Source organism: Caretta caretta, chromosome 1 (genome assembly GCF_965140235.1).
Source record: "Caretta caretta isolate rCarCar2 chromosome 1, rCarCar1.hap1, whole genome shotgun sequence".
Classification (NCBI taxonomy): Eukaryota; Metazoa; Chordata; order Testudines; family Cheloniidae; genus Caretta; species Caretta caretta.
The window spans coordinates 97,635,644-97,660,791 of record NC_134206.1 but is presented as its reverse complement, the minus strand read 5'-3'; the positions used below and the strand labels follow the sequence as shown (position 1 = coordinate 97,660,791).

Below are 25,148 nucleotides of genomic sequence, written 5' to 3'. Positions count from 1 at the left end.
TGAAATACTTAGACTTCAAATTTTAATATTCTTCAGTAGACCTAATTTGCATTTTATGTGTAATGAGCATTTTCCCCTTCACTGTGGTATAATCTTGAGAGTCTCATTATAGGTCTTATGTTTCCTAAGTAAGAAAAGTCTTTACATCAAGATTATTTTCAAGCAGATGTTATTTCTCAGCAGGTGTTACATTTATCTTTTTGCTGTTTCTGTGCAAGACAGCAGGAGGTGCTAGCCAATTTATATTAAACACTTGACAAGAGTGTGATTTTGTTTCAAGTAAGGTATTCAAAAACAAAAGCTAGAAAGAATACTTCTGATGCCCCAGTGGTTCACACTATCTTTTACAAACAAAGCACAAATAAGATTTCTGTTCATTCTTGTATGGCTAGGTCATCTGCTAGCCCCACGGATTTGTCACTTGAACCAAAGCACTTTGCCGCTGCTTAATACTTTGTCCAGTCACTTAAAAACACAGCAGGCTATATGAGCCCATAATATATACACTACTGCATCTGCTGAGGATAATGAAAATGCAGGGACTTCTCCATTACACTGCTTTATTGCCCCATAATGCTAAGCACCAGTGTAATTAATTTGCTCCGTAGAACATGAAAGGGTATGTCCCATCATGAATTTCTTACAAATGAATATTACAGACTTGGTGTAACAGATTGCTCATTTTTACTGAATGCCAAGTACATCTACAGTACACTGCTATCAACTAAGAGTTTAAAGTAAAACATTTTCTTCTTCGACTGCTTGCACATGTCCATTCCAGTGTAGATGTGAGCATGCCCTGAGCACAGTTGCTGGAATATTTTCCTGTAGTGGTATCTGTCAGGTTGGCTCTAGTGCCCTCTGGTGCTGTGCACTTGTATGGGCGGTATAAAGCAGAGCACCTCTCGTACCTCGCCATGAGACCCCAGATCCAGACTCCGGTACCGAGCCCAGCATTGAGCCTCAAGAATAGGCCCCACAGGTCCCGGCTGAAACAAAGGGTGGGGTGGGTGACCCTTCAGCCAGTCCTAGCCTCCTCTTCCCCAGATGAGGCTGTGGTGGCACTGGGTGTGTCCCCTCTGCAAGATGACCACAAGGCTTACCAAGACTTACCAAAGCAGGTGGCCTGGATGTGGCTGATTCTGTGGCCAGATCTATGGCCACAGCAGCAACCACACACACAAGCTCATGGTTGCAGTCATCGGGTTTTCCCCTGGAGGTACAACAAACCCTCCAAGACCTCCCCTTTGAAGGGTCCTCATTCTTTTTGGAGCAAACTGATGCTAGGCTCTACAGGCTTAAGGATTCTAAGGCGACTCTGAAATCCATGGGGCTATATACCCCAGTGGCATCCAGGACGCATTACAGGCCCCAACAGACTGCCGTTACTTTGCCCAGCCAGACAGGACCTGCAGAGGAGGAAGAACAAGGGGTTCAGGTGTAGACCGCCACCGGCTTTCACAGCAGGGCTGATGCAGGCCACCCCCAGACAGTCAGAGAACTTGAAGCACTCCTTTTGACAAAATGCTTGAGGTAGACCACTCAATCTCTGCAATATTGGATCCAATTACCCCTGTTTTCGAACTGCTTGTCCCACCTTCTTCAGACCTTGGACTTTCATTACTTCAGACCCTTGGGTACTCACCACAATAGAAGTGGTATACACCCTCCAGTCTGTGTCTATCCTGACTTCCCACTCTCCCTCTTCAGGGACCCTTCTCACAAGCAACTTTTGGTACAAGAAGTCCAATCCCTCCTTTGGGTGGGAGCCATAGAAGAGATTCTGCATCACTTCAGATGAAAGGGGTTCCATTCCTGTTATTTCCTAATCCTGAAAGCTAAGGGTGGTCTCAGACCTATCCTAGACTTGCGTTGTTTCAACCGCTATCTCAAGAACTTAAAGTTCCACATGGTCTCTCTGGATTCCATCATTCCCTCTCTGGAGCCGAGGGATTGGTATGCCACCCTCAATTTAAAGGACGTATACTTCCACATATCAGTTTTCTGAGGCCACAGAAGTTTCCTAAAATTTGTCGTGAACCAAGTAAATTACCAGTTTGCAGTGCTTCCATTCGGCCTGTCAGCCATTCCACAGGTTTTTACCAAATGTATGGCAGTGGGGGCAGCTTTTCCTCAGGAAACAGGGAGTGCATGCCTTCCCATACCTCGGCAACAGGCTAGTCAAAGGCCAGTCAAGAGCTCAGGTGGAATCCAACATCCATCTCATCCAAGTAACCTTCTGGGCCCTAGGCATACTGATAAAGACACAGAAATCCATTGTCCTGGTGGAGAGGATAGAGTTCATTGGTGTAGTTCTCAACTCCATTCAGGAAAGAGCCTTGCTTTTGGAAGACTGGTTTCAGACAATTACTTTTTTGATAAGGTCCTTTCAGACCCACCAGGTCACAACAGCTCAAAAACGTCTGAGTCCTCTGGGCCACATGACATCATACACTTTTGTAGTGCAACACATGAGGCTGTCTCTCAGACCTCTCCCAGTGTGGCTGGCCAGGGTGTATTCACCTACCCAGAATCATCTGGATTCAGTGCTCACTATGCCTGCTCAAGTCTGTGGTTCACTGACTTGGTGACTGAACGACTGCATGGTCGGTGCAGGAGTGCCCTTTTTGTGGCCCCACTCTCAAGTCTCGGATGTGTCAGCATTGGGGAGCCCACTTAGGGGCCCTCAAGACTTAAGGCCTATGGTCTCCAGAAGAGCTCTCTCTTCATATCAATGTAAGAAAGCTCAGGACAGTCCATCTAGCCTGCCAAGCATTCCTGCCCCACATTATGAACAATGTAATTTCAGTTCTCCTGGACAACATGACTGCCATGTTCTATATCAACAGGCAGGGCAGAGCTGACTCCTTCCCCTTATGCCGGGAAGCAATCCAGCTATGGGAGTTCTGCATAACGCATTCAATCCATTTTGAGGCATCATACCTACCAGGAAAGCAGAACCAGCTGGCAGAGTACCTCAGCAGGTCTTTCTTCTCTCACCATGAATGGTCCCTTTGGCCAGACATTGCAGAGGGCATTTTCCAGTGGTGGGGGACTCCTCTTATAGACCTGTTTGCTACCTACAACAACAGGAACCAGTTCTGTTCCCTGCAAGGCCACAGCCCAAGGTCTCTTATGAATGCCTTCCTGCTATCATAGATAGATCACCTGTATTATGCCTTTCCCCCATACAGATGATACGCAAGGTTCTGATGAAGATCAAGTGGGACTGGGCGTGGGTAATTCTCATAGCTCCGGCATGGCCCAGGCAGCATTGGTTCGCCACCCTTTTAGGCCTCTTGATGGACACCGCACTCCTGCTTTCGCTACACCCGACCTGATCTCCCAAGACCAATCGGCTTCTCCACCCAAACTCTCTTCATCTGACAGCCTAGAAGCTCCATGGCTGAACCTAAGGAGCAAGTTTGCTCCGAGCAAGTCCATGGAGTCCTGCTAGGCAGTAGAAAACCCTCCACCAGGACTACTTACCTTGCAAAATGGAAGCACTTCTCCATCTGGTCCTCCCAACGCAGAGTTCTGCTCACACAGTCCTCATTGCAACTATGTCGGAGTACCTTTTGCATCTCAAACAACAGAGTCTGGCTATTTCTTCAGTCAAGGTTCACCTAGCAGCGACATCAACCTTCCATCCCCAGGTCAACCACCAGTCTGTCTTTTTGCATGAGATGGTTATTAGTTTTCTTAAAGGCTTGGAGAGGTTATACCCCCAGGTAAGAGAGCCTATTCCTCCCTGGGACCTAAACCTTGTCTTATCAAAGCTACGGCTCCCCCGTTCGAGTTGCTTGCAACATGCTCGTTGGTTCATCTCTCCTGGAAAGTGTCCTTCTTAGTGGCCATCACCTCAGCCAGAAGGGATTTGGAAATCTGTGTCCTCACATCAAAGCCTTCATATACGATCCTCTTTAGGGATAAGGTGCAGCTGCATCTGCACCCAGTGTTCCTCCCAAAAGTGGTTTCGCAATTCCACTGCAATCAAGCAATCTTCCTACCAGTGTTCTTCCCAAAGCCGCATGTGAACAGGGAGGAGCAACATCCGTACTCCTTAGATGTTAAACGTGCCTTGGCATTCTATATACCAAGAACCAAGCTGTTTCAACACAGTTGCTCATACCGAGAGCTGAAAGGCTGAAAGGCCTTCCCATCCCCACCCAGAGAATCTCATCCCGGATTAAATCATACATTCGTGCATGTTACAAGCTGCTCAGTGTTCCTCCTCTAGCTAACCTGACCACTCATTCCACAAGATCGCAAGCCTCGTTGGCCACTTTCCTAGGACAAGTTCCTATTCAGGACATCTGCAGGGCAGTAACCTGGTCTTTGGTGCACATGTTCTCAATACACTATGCCATCACCCAGCAGGCCAGAGATGATGCCAACTTTGGCCATTCAGTCTTGCAATCAGCTTGTTCTTGAACTCAGAGCCCACCTCCTCCGCAACTGCTTGAGAGTCACCTACACTGGAATGAACATGCGCAAGCACTCGAAGAACAGATACTAATATTTCTGTAACTGTTGTTGTTTGAAATGTGTTGCATGTGTCCATCTCGAAGAACAGTTACAGAAAGGTTAGTAACACTTTTTTTTTTTTTTAAAGGGACTAACTTTTTTAGATTTTGCAAATAGTAAAAATACAGGCATGTAAGTTCTCTAGTGAAGAAAGAGTGGAAGGGATAAGAACAATTAGTGCTGCACACCTCAAGAGAGGCATGATCAGGAGTCCTGTTGGCATGACCAGAGTGCAGTGAACCTAGCACTGGAAGAAAGTACACACTGTACCTTCTTAAAGATATAGTGAATGTCAATTCTAAGCATGCTCCCCTCCCAGAGGCTCTCTGTCCAACTATTCTCTGTGCAAGTGCACTGAATCTAGTCACTGCTGCTTAGGCATTATAACCCTATTCACAGTCCTCCTCTGAGCAACACTTCAGAAGATTAGTCCCATCTCAGAATATATGTAGCAGGTTATGTTGTGCTATATTTGAGGGAGTGGCAGCATGGGGACCCTCCTACCCACTAAAGGAAATTAGCTCACCAAACCATGAAATTTCATTACTACCTCCTTTTACATAGCTTGAAATGTTATTAATGGCTGTAAAGTTATCCATTTATTTTGAAAATCCATCATCAGTAACTATTTCTAGTGACAGTAAATTCCATGGGCTGATGCATCAAACATCATTTATCTTTATTAGTTCTATATTGACATCTAATTTCATTATGTATCCCTTATTTCATATTTGGGGGCAGCATAAAAAGAAAGAAAGGGGTCATCAAAATTGACAAGGGCATAGTGGAAGCTGAATACTGTACTCCAATTAAGTCTCTTCTAATTCTTCTTTGAAGGCTTAATAAATCTAGTCTTTGCAATCTCTCCAATATGTCACATCAAACCTCTAACCATCTAAGGACTTGTCTACGTAGCACCAGCAAACCACTGTCGTTGAGTAGGATTTGTAAAGTGCTCTAACTGCCTTGTGTAGGCCCTGCTGGTGTGCTCTAAAAGATACCTAATTTCTGTTAATGTAGTCCTGGCACTTTTCAGAGCATGCCAGCAAGACCTACATGGGGCAGTTAAGAGTATTAAGTTAAGAACTCCTCTGGCACACTTTGCTGTGTCTTGTAGACAAGCCCTTAATTGCCCTTAGCTTATCATATGCTTTTAAGACATTTTTGCATAGGATAAAGATAGGCATGTACTGCTGTCTTAATAACAATTCAGTTAAAAAAAACCCCAAGTATCAGCACTGATTGGATGCCACAAAACGTACTGTAGCATCCAACCATTTGTGAAGATTGCCAGTAACACTGAAGCAGAAGTTGTGTATAGGTCTGGAGGAGTTATTCTTGTAGTATTCTTTAAAGTTTAAAATCATAAAACTTAAGACAAAAGTTTTACCTTCCTCATATTGGTCTTCTAATAAATAGGCTTCTGCTCTGTCCTTTAAAGCATTCACGTTAGCTGGTTCCAGCAGCAGAACTTCTGTGCAAACTTCTATGGCCTCAGCAGCCTGCTCATTCTGGAAAGGGGAAGGAAAAATGTTTGTGTTTGGTTTTCTTGCGAAATATTATTTACTCACAAGGGTAAAAATGTTCTTTTTTACCTTTGAGAAGCAGTGACAGATCCTTTCTTTGGCACGAAGAGTGTAAATAGGGACCTTTGGCTCAGTTTTCATTACAGATTCATATTTATTGATGGCATCTGTGTACCTATTTTAATTGTGAAAATAAACTGAGTATTTAAACACAATTATTTTCTAAGCAACTGTATCAATTCTTCAGTGGTCATTAAATGTACTAACTCATACAAAGTAACTTGGAAACTGTCACTGGGCAATTTGTTTTGTTTGGGATGATGTGCATCTCTTGCAATGCCTCTCTCAGCCTCAGAGGCTGTGCCTGGGCCAGCAGGAGAAAGAAAACCCTTAGCACCTTTAAGAGCTTCACCCCCATCCCCTCTTCATGGGTTTGAGAAGAGGAAGAGGAGGGGGCTCTTTGGTTGATTGATTGGACAGATGCATGCAGCATAAGCCTATTAGCTCCCACACACGGAAAGGGGAAGGCTTATAAGCCCTCCCCCCTCCCGCACCTGGAAGCACCATTCTGCATTAGGAAGAAAATGTCCTCCCTCCCTGCCTTGGGGTTATAGGAGGACAGAGTTTTGGGGCCTTGCTGTGGGTATCATGTAAAGAATTTTTCCCTCACTGCCAGCTTGGCCAAGCAGAATGACCTTTTTGCCTTCCTTTCAGCAGCCCAGGGATCCTGTGGTTAGGTTAGGTTGAAAAATTCACACTGTTGCTACTTAACAGGTGCCGAGTGCAGGTATTTGTTCAAGAGGGAGTCTAGTTCCCTGAAAAAGTGGTATTAGACGAGATTAGGAGAAAGCATCTCCTAAAAAAGGTGAGCATGGAGTTGGTGCTCCTAAGGTCCAGTACAGTGAGAAGATAACCCCCTTAAACCTCACATAAGGGTAAGGCAGTGGAGTCCCAACTATGGGCTGGGATCAGATCAGTTGGGGAACAGATTACACAGGTACAACAACCTGCACTGGATGAGTTATTGCTGGAGAGTTCCCAGATGTGTTACTTAATAAAGTTATGACTAGTTAAATCACATTTCCAGTGGCTTGTCTGTTTTTCTGCAGTGTTCATGACAATGCTCCTTTGCATACTTTCATATTCAGGGAGGCTCCAGAATGAAAGCATCATTTGATGAACAATTCAAGTGAACCAAAAGAGAGTGACTATCATGCTCCTGTGACTCCCAACAGCTTAAAGAGCTGAACCAAGGTTTATGTTTTTAAATGCACAAAAACTAACATTTGTCTGAAATGTAAGATTTTTCTGAAACACAAACGGAAGTGCAGGGTTAAAGTTTCCATTACATCCCTAACTAATCACATAGTGCCTAGATTCGGGAGCTCAAACAATACATTACTATGCACCTCATTGTGAGCTGGTCTCAGGCCCCTTCAAACAAACTTGGGATGAATTAAGGCTGGCATCCCATCAGAGAGAGTTATTTTAATTTTGTTTGTTGTGCGTGTTAGCATACCGAAGAAAAGTTCTGAGCACATTACATATATAGCAACTTTCAAGGCTCCAGTAATTTTCTTGCTTTCCGAGTCATGACAAACTCATGAAAAATGTATTTGAAGGCTGTAGTGATATTTTATTTGCAAATATGCTGAGATCTCCACTTTTAAACACTGATGCATTAAAATACACTTTTAAATAAAAGACAACATTTAACTCAAATTAACAGCACTGACACTTGAATTTACCGGTGAAATGAATAACCACATACAGCTTTCCAGAGGGGCCACACAGTAAACCAATAAAATTACTCCAAAAGTGTACTGATTTTTTTTAATATTTATCAGCAACTTTGCTGATAAATTTTTGCTTTCTTTGTCATTTTGCAGTACCGTAAAGCAAACTAGTTTTCCTACACACATACTACTAAGTATAAGAAATGCACATTTGAGAATTTAAGTATTCCAGATTTCATTCTCAAAGTTAAAAAAGAAATCTGCTACCACACTACATTTGAAATCCAGATAAATGATGAAGAGCTACCTCCACTCGATCACTGTGCATAGCACAACTACGGTTATGTGTTTGACAGTAAATCATACAAAACTGAGAAGCAGCAAGGAGCAGAAATTTAAAAAAAAGACTATTAATCACATCTAAGAGTTGGGATGGGGAGCCCCATTTGCTTGGCGCACCTATTATCAAGGGACAATTTGTAGTAGCATTGATCTTTATTTATTAGTTATATGGCACTATGACGTTTGAGAGCTGAATACAAACATTGTCCGTGCCTTGATCTTATAATTTATTTCATGCAAAGAACAAACTAAAATGGCAATAGGCCATGGAGAGTAGGAAGGGAAGCAGGTAACAATAAGAAGGAACAAATGCTGCTGATGGTACACGTGGGTTGGTGTCTATTTTTAAATTGAAATTCTCGCGGCCGTGCCCAGTGTTCAATCCCACATGACAAACACAAAACAAAGCAAATTATCTCCAAACCTGTGAAGTTTTACTGCTTCAGGAGGAGTCATAGCATTGGTATCATTCAGTAAATGTCTAGTGCTCTTACCTGCCTTCTCTGATGAGTTCCTCTGCTGACTCGATTTGCTTATTAAGTTTCTTTACTTGTTTATAGTGAGAAAAACACAGCTTATGGTCCTGGTCAAGTTTCAGACACTCTCGGACTTCACTTTTCATGTAGGAAAAAGAAACATTAAGGGATTTCAAATAGAAGTAGAGGACAGTATTTTTAAAAAGCTGTCTGGAGTGACAGATTTTTCTGCATTGCATTCTCTCTTCCATTCAAGAGCATGTTAACGTGTGAAAATTAATGAAAACCATCCTGAGTTTACAGCTTTTTTCCCCATTACTTTATGTTGCCAGAAATTTATACTCCGCATAAAGTTATACTATATATTACACTAGATTGTTCTCTAGTGTATATTTTCAACTGTTTTGTCTGGCATTTGATAGTTATTTGTCACAGCTATCTCTGATGACTTATTTTTGAGTATGTTCTTACTCCACGCATACCATTACAGTCCATGTAAGCATAAAAACATTGTACGCCTCCTAAACCAGAACTGACCACTCTGATGGGACTCGGATACTTGAGTCAAAAGATGTCTTCAGAGAATGCTTATTTGCCTAGAACCCATCCGGCAGGAACACTATATTTTAAAATAGGCCAGTGTTCTTTGAAATTCTCAAAATGCAGTGGTCTAATAAGGAAAGTCTTGGATTGGTACAGCTGTCATCCTGTCATGTCTTATGTCATGTCTCAAAAGGATAATGAAAATGCTGACATATGTCTCTGCTAAGAGCAAAGTGAAGTCCTTATTGCATGAAGCCAAGACAACCTAAGGAGGAAGGGACAAACAGAGGAACAGACATGAACTTGGGGGCCTGAGGAATAGTAGTAACCTAACTCATGAAGTCCGGGAGCTACAAAACTTTTATCTTTCTAACGATCTCCTGACGCACTCTAGCATGCTTTTCACATCCCAGAAAAGTGAGTGCAGATGCTTCTTTTTGCTTTTATGGATAACTTCTCTCCACTGTATGTTTCAGTGTTTTGCTTAATTGCACTTACAGCTTGGATTTGGCCATGAATGGGAAGAAAATTGATGTGGCCTGAATGTCCTAGGAGACAAAATAATCTCTCTATACTTGAAGAAAAGAGAACAAGTGGGGTGGTCTTCTTCTGAGAATATGCACAACATGCCTCAGGTGGCCCATGACCAGGATTCATCACTGAATTTGGTCCACCTGTTGGATCATTAGCTTCCCTGGCCCAGGCACTGACAGGGAGTGCGATGTGAATGCTGATCCACACCCCAACAAGTGGGGTTCACTGATGTATAGCTATCCAAGGTCACTCAAAAAAGTGGGGGGCCAGGAGGGGATACAATCTTCACCCTTAGAGATACCATATCTGCTGGAAGGGGATCCATGCTAGCATGAAATAAATACCCAGGCTTAAGTAGAAAACCACACTCATTTGAGGTTTCCAAAATCCCTGCCCTCATCCATCCTTTCTGACATCCACTCTACTAACAAGGAAGGGAGAGAAACCTAAAAAGACAACTCAGGATCACTGTTCCCTCTAAGCTGTGCGCGTGCACACAGATCCTAAACCCCACATGCACGGCAAAACACCACACGCACAAAAATTTGCACAGAAGAAATTTTTTGCGCGCACAGCCTGTCAAAAATTAGAGGGAACATTGCTCAGATAGTAAAGCTGCAATTCCCTGTTCTCTCAATTTCCCCCATCTCTAACTCAGTAGTTGCTTTTCAGTAGAAGTACTGTGTGACAGATAGCAGGGGCCAGACTTTCTTCCAGAAGATTCTAATGATGCCCTCTATTCAGCTTTTATTATGCAAGTGAAAGCAATGGACATTGCCTTCTCACTGCCCTGAATTCATCACAGCTTGTCAAAGTACAAGAGCACAAAGGCTGACCTCTAGCCAGACTTGGTCTGAATGAACTTCAATCTGAGTACAAGTCAGATGGGGTTTGAATGATCTGGGGACTAGAAGAGAGAAGACAATACAGATGGCACTGAAAAGCAAAGTATCTGTTGATCGTATACGGAGTCCTTGATCTCTAAACCCAAAGTATTTCAATGACCATGGTCTTTTCAAAGCAGTTGAGATCCTCTGGACTGTCTCCAGTCTCAACACCAAAGTCTCATCTGTATCCATATGAGAGTAGGTTTTTCCACTTAGAGACTGTCCATGAAACATTCTCCAAATACATTCACAAGAGCCCACCATGGAAGGCCTTTCTCTATTTGGATCAGTTCATTCTTGGCCAATCTGGCCACCCTTCTTCATTAATTCCTCCTTTCTCACTATTTTTCACTGTGCCCATTTTCTTTTGTTTGACAGACTAGCTGGCTTTTTTTGAGCCACTAGAGGAGCAGCAGTCTCTACCCAGAGAGATGCAACACACACCAGACTTTATTAGGTTATTTTAATTATTAGTGTACATCTTATGCAGAGTTCCAGGCACCATATCTTGTGCTAAAAAACACTGAAACAAAACAAGAACGGTACAGAGGCAGGCCAATGAGTACTTCCACACGACTATGTTGACAAAAGTGTCTGCACTAATCCTACCACTCACTCATTATGCATTTCACTATAGCAGATGGGTCAAACTTCCTTGGCATGGGCTTTGTGTTTTAATCTTTGCTATTACATACAATAGTAAACTTACCTGAGTGACAGTTCATGGTCCCCCAGCTGGTAGTATATTGTGCTGATTTTATAGAAGGCTTCAGTGTTATCATTCTTCAGTTTGGTAGCAGCTTTTAAGTCACTAATGGCTTTGCCTGGTTCTCCTTCCTTTATATAGCATTCAGCTCGAAGCTCCCGCAGCTCTGCATCCCAAACGCAAACCTTGAGAAACCAAAATGAAAGCTAGACTTTGATCTGTAAGCATTTCTCTTGTTTTTAAATCCTACCTAATTTCATATTGCCTCTTGTGATGGATCAGTGTTCTAGTCATGTGCAGAGTGCTTGAAATTTAACATCAATGCACTTCCCAGAGAGCAGAGATATTTCAAAGCCATTCCTCCAACAGATTACAGAAAACAAGTTATTTAGAAATGTGATTTGTAACCCAGCAGATGAGCCCACTCAGGGAGGCATGCTTGAACTCTCACCACTGCTGGAAAGAACTGGGACAGTGCGAGCCTGAAGGAGGGTGGCTGGAATCCTAAATTATTACAACTTCCCCCTATTACTATGGAAGATAAGAATTGTGATGGCTGAGGTGTCTACTGTCCAAATAGACATCTGAAGGAGGCTTCTATATCAACATGGTGTGCAGGTCTGTCCTTAATACTTTTGGCAGTACAGCTTTAGAGGGGGACAACAACCATATCTCTCGAATAATCAACTGTTAACATTTTTCCCGGATATAAAAAAATGAGTTTCTCCTTCTGTAATAAATATGTGGGTTGGTTTGCGGTCAAAAAATGACAAGGCATCAAAACCAAAACATTTCATGTTTTTCTTAACTCTCAGTTTTACAGGGCTAGGTTTAATCATAACACAGCCCCTCTTTCCCCCCATCCCATCCCTTCCCACACTTTGACTCTTTTACAGTTATGAAATAAATGCTACAATTGACAAATGATCAAAGTTAATGTGATATACCCTCAAATAGCATCTCATTTTGTTACATCTAACAAAGGGGACTCAGGGAGATAGCACCTTACTCTGAATAGTTATAATGACCAAAATAAGATTGTACAAGTATGATTGTAATATAGATATAATTACATTTACCTTCAACAGATAACCCACTAATTCTTTTATTACTGCTTTGGGCTTGAAGGATTTGTCTGTAATATCCATACAAAGCAACTTCAATGGTGCATAAAAGCAGTGTACATATTCTGACATATGAGAAGACGGTATTTAAAATGTTTAATAAAGCAATAGAGAGTATGTGCAACTAAGTTACAAGATGCAACTAGGTTACCAGATCAAACTTTAAATTAGGAATTGAGTATACACATTTATTAAAATTCTTCCTCAGGGAATTGTACGTGAGTCATTTATAAAATTTCAGTCCTAGCTAGACTGAGTATAAAGGCAAATAAGTGTAATTTATTTTGTAGATAAACGACGCTTCTCAGAAGCACAGTAATGAACTATCATTAAGCAAGCATGCCTAATCTTTAGCTTACAGAAAATGTCAATATTAATTCTGGTATTTAACTTACATCCTGGACCCAAAAAAAGTTAGATTTATGTAAATGCAAGTGTTTCTATTCCAAATTTGTGTAATTTAATCAGTACAGATAATGGCTGACAATTCTGCATTATCAGTACTTTACCATCATCATCAAATGTCAAACAAGAGTGAAAACATTCAAAATTATGGATCTCACAGCAACATTAATTTTGTCTCATGTATTTCTTATATTACATGCATGTCATGCATAGATGTTTTGTGCACCATAACAGAATGCGTGTAAAAATCTTGGCCAGGAATTTCTTTTAATGTTTTCTTGCATTTTTTAGAAAAAATGAAAAAACAGCATGCTAGTACACTTTAGTGTTGCCCACATCTGAATATGTGACCACTGACTGAAGAGTCAAACAACAAGATGGGATACTACAATTCAGGTATCTGAGGATACGGATGTGCATATGGATACCAGTGTGTAGTTTAGCTGCATACTATTTTTGATCCTTCACTACTTTTCTCTTACCAGTTTCCCCTACCTCCCCAAGTGAGGAAAGTACACAGTTCTCATTGAGGATGCACACACACACACACACTAAGTTCAACGCATGTGAGTTTCTTGGATAACTGCAGTATGACTGAGAAAATTTAAATTATGCGACACCTTTTTCATACTGGTAAAATTCCATTCAAACCACCATGTCCCAAGAATACTGAACTTTGGACTGAGGGAAAGGACAAGAAATTTAAGCACAAAAAAATATTAACAAAAAGTCATCTATACCAGAAGGCTAGGTTAAAATGGAGCAATTCCTCAACATAAATCCACAATCTCCCTTTCTTTAGCGCTCTGTCCTGCCCGACGTTGACCACCCTCAGCTCCCAACGATCCCAATGGGAGTTGACAGTGCTCGGTAGGATACAGCCAGCAACACATAAGGTTTTTGCATCAGTGCAGACTTTAAAGTTCTATGTTAAAAAAAGAAACATACACGTCTACCACAGATAGAAATTCTTATTTCTCTTCAATTATCTTTCCTATAGGACTTACTTCTAGAATCCCATCAAGAAGACCTATAGCAGTCGTGTAATCCTCCTGACGATACAGAGACAGTGCCTGTGAACATAGGCGCTGCAACTCATCAGATTTCGTCAGCTGAGACCGGGCTTCCTTTTCCTCATTATCACTGGGATTAGATTTGAGCTGTAAATATAATAAAAAGAGAGAGACTGAACTCCGGTTGCTGGAGGTCTGATTTTGTTCTATTCACCATCTTGTACCATGGAGAACAAACCAAAGATGCTACTGAAGTGAACTGAATCATTTAAAACTCCCTTGGAAATGTTTCTAGTTGGGAAGAAAGAGTTCTTTGCCACTACATAAACTGTTATAATCCAGAAAAGTCCAGTTCCTTTTGCTCTGTACTAAAAGTTCATCACTTTGACACTTCATTCCTATGTAGTATACCCCCTCAACTGTATTCTACTTAATCCATCTCTTCCATTAGGCAGACACAAAATACAGGATTCTTTTATACAGTACTTCAAGGTTAGTAGAGGATTTACCTGTCCGATGTATTAGAAGCCTCACTGCAAATCAGGTATATTTACATAATGAATTTATTGTGACTAGTTCAATGTTATTGTAGAGATGCAATTTTCATACCTCCTTAGAAAGGATGGCCATAGCAATAGATACAGATGTTTTAAATCCAGGGAGGGTTCATATGTCAGCTGAGAACTCCTGGACTCTGGAAACCAAGAAATGTCAGACTTCACATAAATCTTCTTTTAGACGAAGCCTGAAGGCCCTTGGTTCCCAGACGCTCTCCTTCTGACCAGACAACAACCAATACAGATTCTCGGACACTACTGTGACAATTTATTGTTTGAAGAGGCGGGGTGTATTTTGGCTGTCCCCTTTTATCCCAAGAATCTGTCCATATGTGGGGTTGGGGCTTTGCATTTGGCAGGAATGAAGATCACAGCCTACAACAAGAGCTGGAGGGGGATGGATCACGATGAGTGGTCCCAAAGCACTCAATGACAAAACAGATTTTTACACAATGATGTCAGGTGGATGTGATCACATTTGCCATTAAGTCATGCAGGTTATACTCCAAAGTATATAAGAATCCAAACCCAATGTCAGACACATTTCATTTTGCACTGGGGAAGAGGCCTCTTTATTCTGTTACCTAAATCCTGAGAAAGATTCACCAAGGCAGAGGCCAGGAGTTAAATCCTGGCCCCACTGAAGTCAATGGCAAAACTCTTTTGGACCCATTCATTCTTCCCCTAATCTCAACATCCAGATTCTTTTTTATCTCAGGGAGATTGGGCTCTTCACCTGCCAAAAAATAGCCCAACTACGTTAGCTGGGAAATCTTCATTTCTCTAAACACATAACTGGAAAAAAGGCAAGCAAACATTCTATGCAGAACACTAAACAAAAGGCTTTAGTACAGGGTAGTAAAGAACACCATCCAAATGCAGCAACTTGGAGAGTTATCGGTAGTGTAAACTGGGCAAACAATTGAATCAAATTACTATTTTGAGTCCACAGAAAAGTAAAATATTTTTCTGAGGTAAGTAATCATTCAAAGTGAGACACACTGATTTGCTCAGGTAGTGCAGTTAGGTGAAATGTATCCTAACACAAAAACTTTCTGAAGAGGAGACATAATTGTCACCCATCAATGAGATATAGTGGTAGAGTTAGTCATCAATTTGTCAGGTTTTTGGAACAAATTAGAAAAATATAATTTGTTTGCCATTATTTTGTTTTTGCTTCCAACATTCTGAGGTCTCAACAAGTCTGAGCTTGTGGTCATAAAGAATATATTTTTATTCTCCCAGTTTGAAAAAATTTGCTGTGATTAGGGAATTCCCCTACAGCCAGCAAGAATGAAATAGCCGGGCATCTTCCTCGTTCCCTTTACCAATTGAATGCAAGGAAAAGCAAGTGAGGGATCACAAACAATCCCTAACAGAGTTCAGATGGGTAGGGGGAAGGATAAAGCTTCAGAGATCACAAGAACTGATCATCATATTGTGTGGTGAGAGAAGAATTGTCAATTAGTGATATAAACTAAAGGTCTGATCCAAATCCCATTGTTTTCTATGCGCTTTGGCAAGGCCCCGACTACATTAAATCATAGTATACAACCGGCTAAAAACTCAGGATGATCCTCGAGTACATTTCCATCAATGCAGACATTCCAAAACAGTACACACCCCAATTCAGTATTTTTCTGCACTGAATCATTTATTTTATTTCAAGTCCTAATATGTATTGGGATTACCCAACAAAATGAGCCTGACTTCAAGGTGGGTGCAGAATGGGGATGAAGAAAGAGAAAAGGGAGGGAAAGCATTTTACAACATGTTCCCTTTTGCAGACTGCTTGTCAGGTTAACAAAACCTGTATCTTTTCTATGGTTACTTTAGCAAGGAATAGACCCTACCAAGTATATAAACAATGCCTTTTTGATGCATTATGAATGAGACATCAAGAAAAAAAAAACAGGTACTGGTGTAATCTCTTCTCTTCTAGTAGGAATGAATGAAACAATAGGCTTTAAAATTCAAGCTAGGACTGGAAACGTATTTCTGCTTCTCAGGATTACATAACTACTTCAAAAGTCAAAAATCATAGCACACACAATTTAGCAAAATCTGACAAAAATATAATGCACACAAAGGTAAACGTCAGGAACTTGTGTGAGAGGAGTATTGTTCATAGGGTTTGTTTTAATTTTATATATCTTTCTCACCTGCCACATACTTGCTTCACTACGTAGAGAAGTTTCTAATATATATTTCCAGGTCAAATACTGATTATCGTAACATGCAATGCCCTTTGATTCCTCTGCTGCCACTAGAGGTCACAACTGCAGCGTCAAAGTATTCATGCACTGAAATACTTTTTTTATTTCCAAAAATCTAATCTATTATTACTACCTACAAAATGCTGTGGTTAGAGCAGAGGTTGAAAGAGTAATTTTGCACAACTGGAGGTGTTCAGCATGGGTGGCTGTATACTGGAGGTATAAGGGAGTTTGTTGTGGAGTGCAGGTTCCTGCAAATTCATGTGGGCATTACTAGAGGGTTGCACACTAGAGGGTCTGAAGGCCAAGCTACACACCCAATGAGAGAGCAATATATGAAGCTGCTGCCAGTGATGTGCCAGCAGCAGCAGAAGGTACCAGAGAAATGCCTCTGCCCGAAGCAATTTGATAGATGGAGGGAAAGTGTACGGAGTGGGGGAGGCATAACAGAACTGGAAGGGGTCAGAGACAGGGGTTGTGGAGGGTTACAGACACTCTCCAGCCCCTGCACTCAGATCTGTTTGGTCCTTTATCCTCCAGTTATTCTTTAACCTGCTCCTGATCCCTCCTGACCCCAGAATTTCAATGGTCCTCTGCCACCAGGACCCTCTTATACTTCTGTCAAGGTTCCTTCCCCACTCTGAACTCTAGGGTACAGATGTGTGGACTTGCATGAAAACCTCTTTAGCTTATTTTTACCAGCTTAGGTTAAAACTTCCCCAAGGTACAAACTATTTTCCTTTTTCCCTTGGACTTTATTGCTGCCACCACCAAGCATCTAACAGATATATAACCGGGAAAGAGCCCGCTTGGAAAAGTCTTTCCCACCAAAATCCTGGGGAAGGTTTGTAAAAATCCTCACCAATTTGCATAGGTGAACACAGACCCAAACCCTTGGATCTTAAGGGCAACGAAAAAGCATTCAGATTCTTAAAAGAAGAATTTTAATAGAAGAAAAAAGAATCACCTCCGAAAAATCAGGATGGTAAATATCTTACAGGGTAATTAGATTCAAAACATAGAGAATCCCTCTAGGCAAAACCTTAAGTTACAAAAAGACACAAAAACAGGAATCTACGTCTCATTCAGTACAACTTATTTTCTCAGCCATTTAAAGAAATCAGAATCTAATGCATATCTAGCTAGATTACTTACTAAGTTCTAAGACTCCATTCCTGTTCTGTCCCCAGCAAAAGCATCACACAGACAGACACAGACCCTTTGTTTTTCTCCCTCCTCCAGCTTTTGAAAGTATCTTGTCTCCTCATTGGTCATTTTGGTCAGGTGCCAGAGAGGTTATCCTAGCTTCATAGCCCTTTACAGGTGAAAGGGTTTTTCCTCTGGCCAGGAGGGATTTTAAAGGTGTTTACCCTTCCCTTTATATTTATGACACGCCCCCCAAATCACAAATAGGGTGAAACGCTGGCTGTGATTTCTTCCTGGAGCTCTAGGAGAAAACAGAGTGACTTACCTAGGACACCAGGTGGGTCAAGGAACTATCAAACCCCTACAGGCCAAAGTGGATGCTATCCAAAAGTGGTCTGTCCCCAAGTCAAAGAAACAGGTTCAATCCCTCTTAGGCTTGGCCGGTTATTATAGGTGATTTGTACCACAAAACAGCCAAATCGCCGCCCCACTGACAGACCTAACCAAAAAGAAACAGCCAAATGCCGTTCAGTGGACCGAAGAGTGTCAGAAGGCCTTTAACCAGCTGTCATAAATATAAAGGGAAGGGTAAACCCCTTTGAAATCCCTCCTGGCCAGGGGAAAGCTCCTCTCACCTGTAAAGGGTTAAGAAGCTAAAGGTAACCTCGCTGGCACCTGACCAAAATGACCAATGAGGAGACAAGATACTTTCAAAAGCTGGGAGGAGGGAGAGAAACAAAGGGTCTGTGTGTCTGTCTATATGCTGTTTCTGCCGGGGATAGACCAGAAATGGAGTCTTAGAACTTTTAGTAAGTAATCTAGCTAGGTATGCGTTAGATTATGATTTCTTTAAATGGCTGAGAAAAGAATTGTGCTGAATAGAATAACTATTTCTGTCTGTGTATCTTTTTTGTAACTTAAGGTTTTGCCTAGAGGGGTTCTCTATGTTTTGAATCTAATTACCCTGTAAGGTATCTACCATCCTGATTTTACAGAGGTGATTTCTTTACTTCTATTTACTTCTATTTTTATTAAAAGTCTTCTTGTAAGAAAACTGAATGCTTTTTCATTGTTCTCAGATCCAAGGGTTTGGGTCTGTAGTCACCTAGGCAAATTGGTGAGGCTTTTTATCCAACATTTCACAGGAAAGTGGGGGGTGCAAGTGTTGGGAGGATTGTTCATTGTTCTTAAGATCCAAGGGTCTGGCTCTGTAGTCACCTAGGCAAATTGGTGAGGCTTTTTACCAAACCTTGTCCAGGAAGTGGGGTGCAAGGTTTTGGGAAGTGTTTTGGGGGGAAAGACGTTTCCAAACAGCTCTTCCCCAGTAACCAGTATTTGTTTGGTGGTGGTAGCGGCCAATCCAAGGACAAAGGGTGGAATATTTTGTTCCTTGGGGAAGTTTTGACCTAAGCTGGTAAAGATAAGCTTAGGAGGTTTTTCATGCAGGTCCCCACATCTGTACCCTAGAGTTCAGAGTGGGGGAGGAACCTTGACACCAGCTTAAAGCGACACTCATGTCTGACCCTGTACTAAGGGCCCCAGACTTTGACAAACCGTTCCTAGTAACCACAGATGTGTCCGAGCGTGGTGTGGGAGCAGTTTTAATGCAGGAAGGACCGGATCAAGAATTCCATCCTGTAGTGTTTCTTAGCAAGAAGCTGTCTGAGAGGGAAAGCAACTGGTCAGTCAGTGAAAAAGAATGTTACGCCATTGTCTACGCTCTGGAAAAGCTACACCCATATGTTTGGGGATGGCGTTTCCACCTGCAAACCGACCATGCTGTGCTACAGTGGCTTCATACCACCATGGAAAATAACAAAAAACTTCTTCGGTGGAGTTTACCTCTCCAAGAATTTGATTTCGACATCCAACACATCTCAGGAGCTTCTAACAAAGTGGCTGATGCACTCTCCCGTGAAAGTTTCCCAGAATCAACTGGTTAAAATCGTCCTTGAGATGTGGAATATATTGTTAGTCTTTATATACTTGGTAGTATATTTAGAAGTGCACTTGTCTTATTAACTCTGTTTTCTCCTAGAGCTCCAGGAAGAAATCACAGCCAGCATTTCACCCTATCTGTGATTTGGGGGCATGTCTTAAATATAAAGGGAAGGGTAAACACCTTTAAAATCCCTCCTGGCCAGAGGAAAAACCCTTTCACCTGTAAAAGGGTTAAGAAGCTAGGATAAGGGAAGTTTTAACCTAAGCTGATAAAAATAAGCTTAGGAGGTTTTCATGCAGGTCCCCACATCTGTACCCTAGAGTTCAGAGTGGGGAAGGAACCTTGACATGGTGGCAGCGGTGGGATTTTAAAGGTGTTTACCCTTCCCTTTATATTTATGACAACTTCCCTTCCCTTTCCTACCCCACAAGTCCTGGCTAGGAAGTTCTACAAACATGCACACAGGCCCTTTTCCTTCCACAGTCTATATTACAAAGGTTAAGCCAATACACACTATACTAAGGGTCCCTGCTTCCCTCACCAGTGCCCTCCACTCCCCACCTCTGGGTCATTCTTTCTCTACCACCTCTGCCCATCCCTCTGCTGCCTGCTACTTTTGCCCTCCCCACTTTTCACCCCACCTAATCATCCTCTAGGTCCCCTTTCTTTCCTTCCCCCAAAATACCCCTCCATGGCATGTGAATCAAGGTTGCCCAAGATGCTAATGTTGCCTTAAAAAAAAAAATCACTAGTTAATTAATTTTAAATGAGTTTAACTGAATTTCTAACTATAGAAGTTTTTGTTAATTAATTATAGTAAATGGGTGCAGTTATAGCATCGTTCCTTGACCCTCACCCCACTATTGCATTATGAGCTATTACAGAGCACGTAATGCAAACCAAAATTCCTGGAGACACATAGCTGATGCTAAAGGAAACGGTGAATAAACCTGAAGCATCAGTGTTATAGCTACACAGTTCAGATGCTGATCCACTGCAGGCAAAAGAGCACTGCAGCTGGAATTGTGGTGGTAAGTGACAGCCATGTTTAACGATAACTTCACCCAACCAGATACAGATTACCAAGTAACGACTATTTCCTTCCCCCTCATACACAATGAGACAAAAGCAGGCTTTAAGCATTACTGAAACAATGTTTTTCATCATAAGGTTTCCTCACTAGGTGCACTAGACAGGATTTATATGTAATGTTCACGGTACAACTGAAAAATAAAAAAATAAAAACTTTCTCCAAGTGAAGAGACGACTAGGAGAACGAAGTTATCCTCCACACTCCACCTAACAAGCAAGCCAAGAATTATGGACAGTTCTCTCTACCTTTTCCTCCTTTGGAAGAGATAAGAGGGATGGGGTTGGGGAAGGAAAGGAATGCATCCAGATCCCTATCAGAACGAGGGATGCAATAAGAACTAGGGAGTTGTTTACCTGTTTACTCTAACGGTTCTGCAAAGAAAAGAAAGGAAGACTAGCAGAAGGCCAATATGGCTCCAACCAGGAGCTCTTTAATGAAAATCGAAAAGGAATCCTACAACAAGTGGAAACATGGACAAATTGCTAAGGAGGAGTACAAAGAAATAGCACAAGCATGTAGGGAGAAAATCAGAAAGGCTAACACACAAAATGAATTACACCTAGCAAGGGACATAAAAGGCAACAAGAAAAGATTCTATAAATACAACAGGAGCAAGAGAAAGACTAAGTGAAGCATATGTCCACTACTTAGCAGGGACGACAACAAAAAGGCAAAGTGTTTAATCACTGTTTTGCTTCAGTCTTCATTAAAAAGGTAACTAGAGGACTACAGAAGGGCAAACATGGTACCTAACATTAGAAAGGGGAACAAAGAGGATCTGGAGAATTAGAGACCAGTCAGCCTAACTTCAATACATAGAAAGATAGTGGAACAAATTATTAAACAATCAGTAAGCACCTAGAGGATAATAGTGTAATAAGGAATCACCAACATGATTTGTCAAGAACAAATCATGCAAAACCAACGTAATTTCCTCCTTTGACAGGGTCACTGGCCCAGCAGATAGGGATAGAGTTGTAGATGTGATATGTCTTGATTTTTATTTAGTAAGATTATCAAGTGGGACTGTCAACATTCTCATAAGCAAACTTGAGAAATGTACTCTAAATGGTATTAGTGTAAAATGGGTGTACAACTGATTGAAAAACAAACAAGTAGTTATCAATGGTTCACTGACACATGTAGAGGGGTCCCACAGGGATCTGTCCTGGGTCCAGTATTATTCAGTATTTTCATTCATGACTTGGATAACAGAGTGGAGAGTATGCTTATAAAATATGCAGATAACACCAAGATGGGAGAGGTTGCAAGCACTTTGGAGGACAGGATTAGAATTCAAAATGACCTTGAGAAATTGGAGAACTGGTCTGAAATCAACAAGATGAAATTCATAAAAACATGTGTAAAGTACTTTACTTAGGAAGGAAAAAAATTAACTGCACAACCATAAAATAGGAAGTAACTGGCTAGGTGGCAGTGCTTCTGAAAATAATCTTTGAGTTACAGTGGATCATAAATTGAATACAAGTCAACAATATGATGCAGCTGTGAAAAAGGCTAATATCTGGGGTTTATTAACAGGAGTTTTATATGTAAGACATGGAGGGTAACTGTCCCACTCTACTCAGCACTGGTGAAGCTTCAGCTAGAGTATCGTGTTCAATTCAGGGTACCACACTTAAGGAAAGATCTGAACAAACTTGAGACAGTCCAGAGGAAAGCAACAAAAATGATAAAAATTTTCAAAAATTTGGCTTATAAAGAAAGGTTAAAAAAACCTGGGTATGTTTACTCTTGAGGAAAAGATGACGGGGGGGAGGGGGAAGGACAACGACTCATAACAGTCTTCAAATATGTTAAGGGCTGTTATAATGAGGACAGGTGGCACTTGTCATGTCTACCGAAGGTAGGACAAGTAGTAAAACGCTTAATCTGCAGCAAGGGGTATCTAAGGTTAGATATTAGGAAAAACTTGCTAACTATAAGGATAGTTAAGCTCTAGAATAGGCTTCCAAGGGAGGTTGTGGAATCCCCATCTGCAAAAACTCCCAGAATTGTGAGTTACTGCGTTGCCCCTCTCAGGGTCAGCAGGTAAGAGTTTTACTACTGCTAAAATGTGTGACAACCCCATGATTTGCCAGATTATCTGCCTTGCAAGCAAACTCGTTAGAACTCTCCCAGTTCAAACCTTGTCTTGCCAGTAAGGAACAATGAACCTCAACTGAAGTTCCCCAGAGACGTCTCTCTACACCATCCAGCCCTCTTACTGAACACTCACAAAAGTAATTAAGTTTGTTGCTCCTTTAAAGAGACAATACACTGCAACCTGTTAGCTTAACTGGTATTAACACACTGTTCCCTTCAATCAGTGCACTGAACACAGTAAAAATAACGTAAGTTTATTTAACAAGAGGACATAGGATTAAGTGATACCGAGTATAAGGAATAATGACAAAGGGTTACATACAAACAAGAATAAAAATATGCTTCAGAGGTGAGGAAGAGACAGTACTGGGACATTGATAGGTCAGATGGGATGGGGCAGAAGAACAGGCAGACTCTCCAGAGCCTCAAATGGAACTCAAGATTCTTGACTTTCAACATCCCTTTGCCTTCAGCAACTATCTGTGAAACCCACCAGCGAAGTCTCCCATCCCACTCTACTCCCGCACCACATAGAGGATAACAACCTACTACTGCTATCAGTTACTCCATTAGCTTAAGCAGCAGAGGTTTAGTGTGGTGGACCTAAAGGGTCCAGCCCTGCTAATGACCCATGTCAGTCTCAATATGAAACGACAGGATGGAATTAGGTTTATTTCAGTTTGCTTTTTTAAAAAAGGTAGAAAATTACACCCAAAAACCTATGTTAAAAGAACATTATTAAAGTTGCAAAGTCAAGCACTCAAAAGTTAGGAAATGCCAGAATAAAGGGTGCCTTAAGTTGGAAGGTATATATTGAACGAGGCAGGGGATTGCAAGAAGAGGAAGGATGGTCTCAGTGTTAAGACAGTTTAATGATGCCCTGGAGAACTGGATCCTATCCCTGACTGTGTCTGGGTTTCTGCATGATGCTAGTTAAGTCACACAACCCAGACTTTTCACAGCTAGTCCCTAATTGTGTGTTCCTCATTTTCTGGGTGCCTGACTTGGGATCCTGGGGCCCAATGTGCAGTAGTACTACTGAGTACTCACAACTGCAACTGAAGTCAATGGAAGCTGTGCCTGAATACATGAAGTGCTATAGAATGCCGAGTACTCTGAAAAAAACAGGTCCTAAGCATCTCAAATTGGGCCTCCAAAATTAAATACCCATTAATCTCTGTGCATCAGTTTCCACATCTGTAAAATGGGGGTAATACCACTCCCTCTCACCTCACAGGGGTTTTGTGAACACAAGTCCAATATTTGTGAAGCACCTGACATTACACTGATAAGCACCATAGACAAGCCCATGGGTAAACTAATAATTGTGTATTCGGAGGAGGGTTTGAACAATATGCAGTAAATAATGCTTGGGGCCACCCACTGAACTATGAGGAAGAAACAAAATGTTATACAGCTGCTCATTCAGTGCACGTGATCCATCTTGTGTGCTGAATGAGGCAGGGATTCTATAAAAAATAGCATGTGATCTTACACTCTTTAATTATATCATAATGCATATGCATAAAGGGCCAAATTAAAGGTTGCACAGGCAACCTTAATTCTGGTATTTCCTAACTTTTGTATGCTTGATTGTGCAACCTTCGTAAAGTTTTTAACGTGTGTGAGTGTGTGTGTGAGTGAGAGAGAGAGAGAGAGAGAGAGAGAGAAATATTAGGCAGCTTGGGACGATTTGATTTTATTGGGAAATATCAATAAACATCAATTCCACCACATATGCAAATTGATGAAAAAATATTTCCATTGATAATAATCAAAATTTACTGATAGGCAAAGTAAGAAATCGAGTTTGACCTAAGGATGTTTAATTTGTGTATTTTGACAAGTTGTTTTTTAACAGTTATAAAGTTTTACACTTTTGAAATCTCAAAATCTACCATCATTAAATAATTCTTCACTGATACACAACCATTACCTGACCCCCCCACCATAAATTTCCCACAATTTCCGCAAAAATTTAAAAAAAAAACAAACAGTAAAAATGGAACAAATGTTTTAAACATCTGTCAAAATAATAAAAAATAAAAATAAAATTCTGTCAAGCCTAAATATTATATATACACAAAGTTTGATTAGAGCACAAAATGTTGAAGAGTCAAAAAAATCCCAAGTTCGGGTTTCACTCACGAGCTTTGCTATGCTTCTGCACCTGGCCAGACTATAATTCAACCTCATAGATATATGTCTGCAAGTACTGCAACTGCTTTTCACATGTTTGAAATTAACAATTAAAGCAGCATATTGAATG

At 41.3% G+C, this 25,148-nt stretch overlaps 1 protein-coding gene across 3 annotated transcripts in view; it reads right to left on the bottom strand.

The window, feature by feature from the left end:
* Positions 1–25,148, bottom strand: part of DNAJC3 (DnaJ heat shock protein family (Hsp40) member C3) — a 62,516-nt gene that overhangs the window by 13,514 nt on the left and 23,854 nt on the right. For all 3 annotated transcript variants that reach the window (XM_048853497.2, XM_075129349.1, XM_048853509.2), the window contains exons 5-9: positions 13,814–13,966; positions 11,281–11,462; positions 8,626–8,745; positions 6,123–6,228; positions 5,918–6,038 (exon numbers count right to left, since the gene is read on the bottom strand). In XM_048853497.2, the coding sequence (XP_048709454.1) occupies positions 5,918–6,038; positions 6,123–6,228; positions 8,626–8,745; positions 11,281–11,462; positions 13,814–13,966 (682 nt within the window). The remainder of the gene's footprint in view (positions 1–5,917; positions 6,039–6,122; positions 6,229–8,625; positions 8,746–11,280; positions 11,463–13,813; positions 13,967–25,148) is intronic.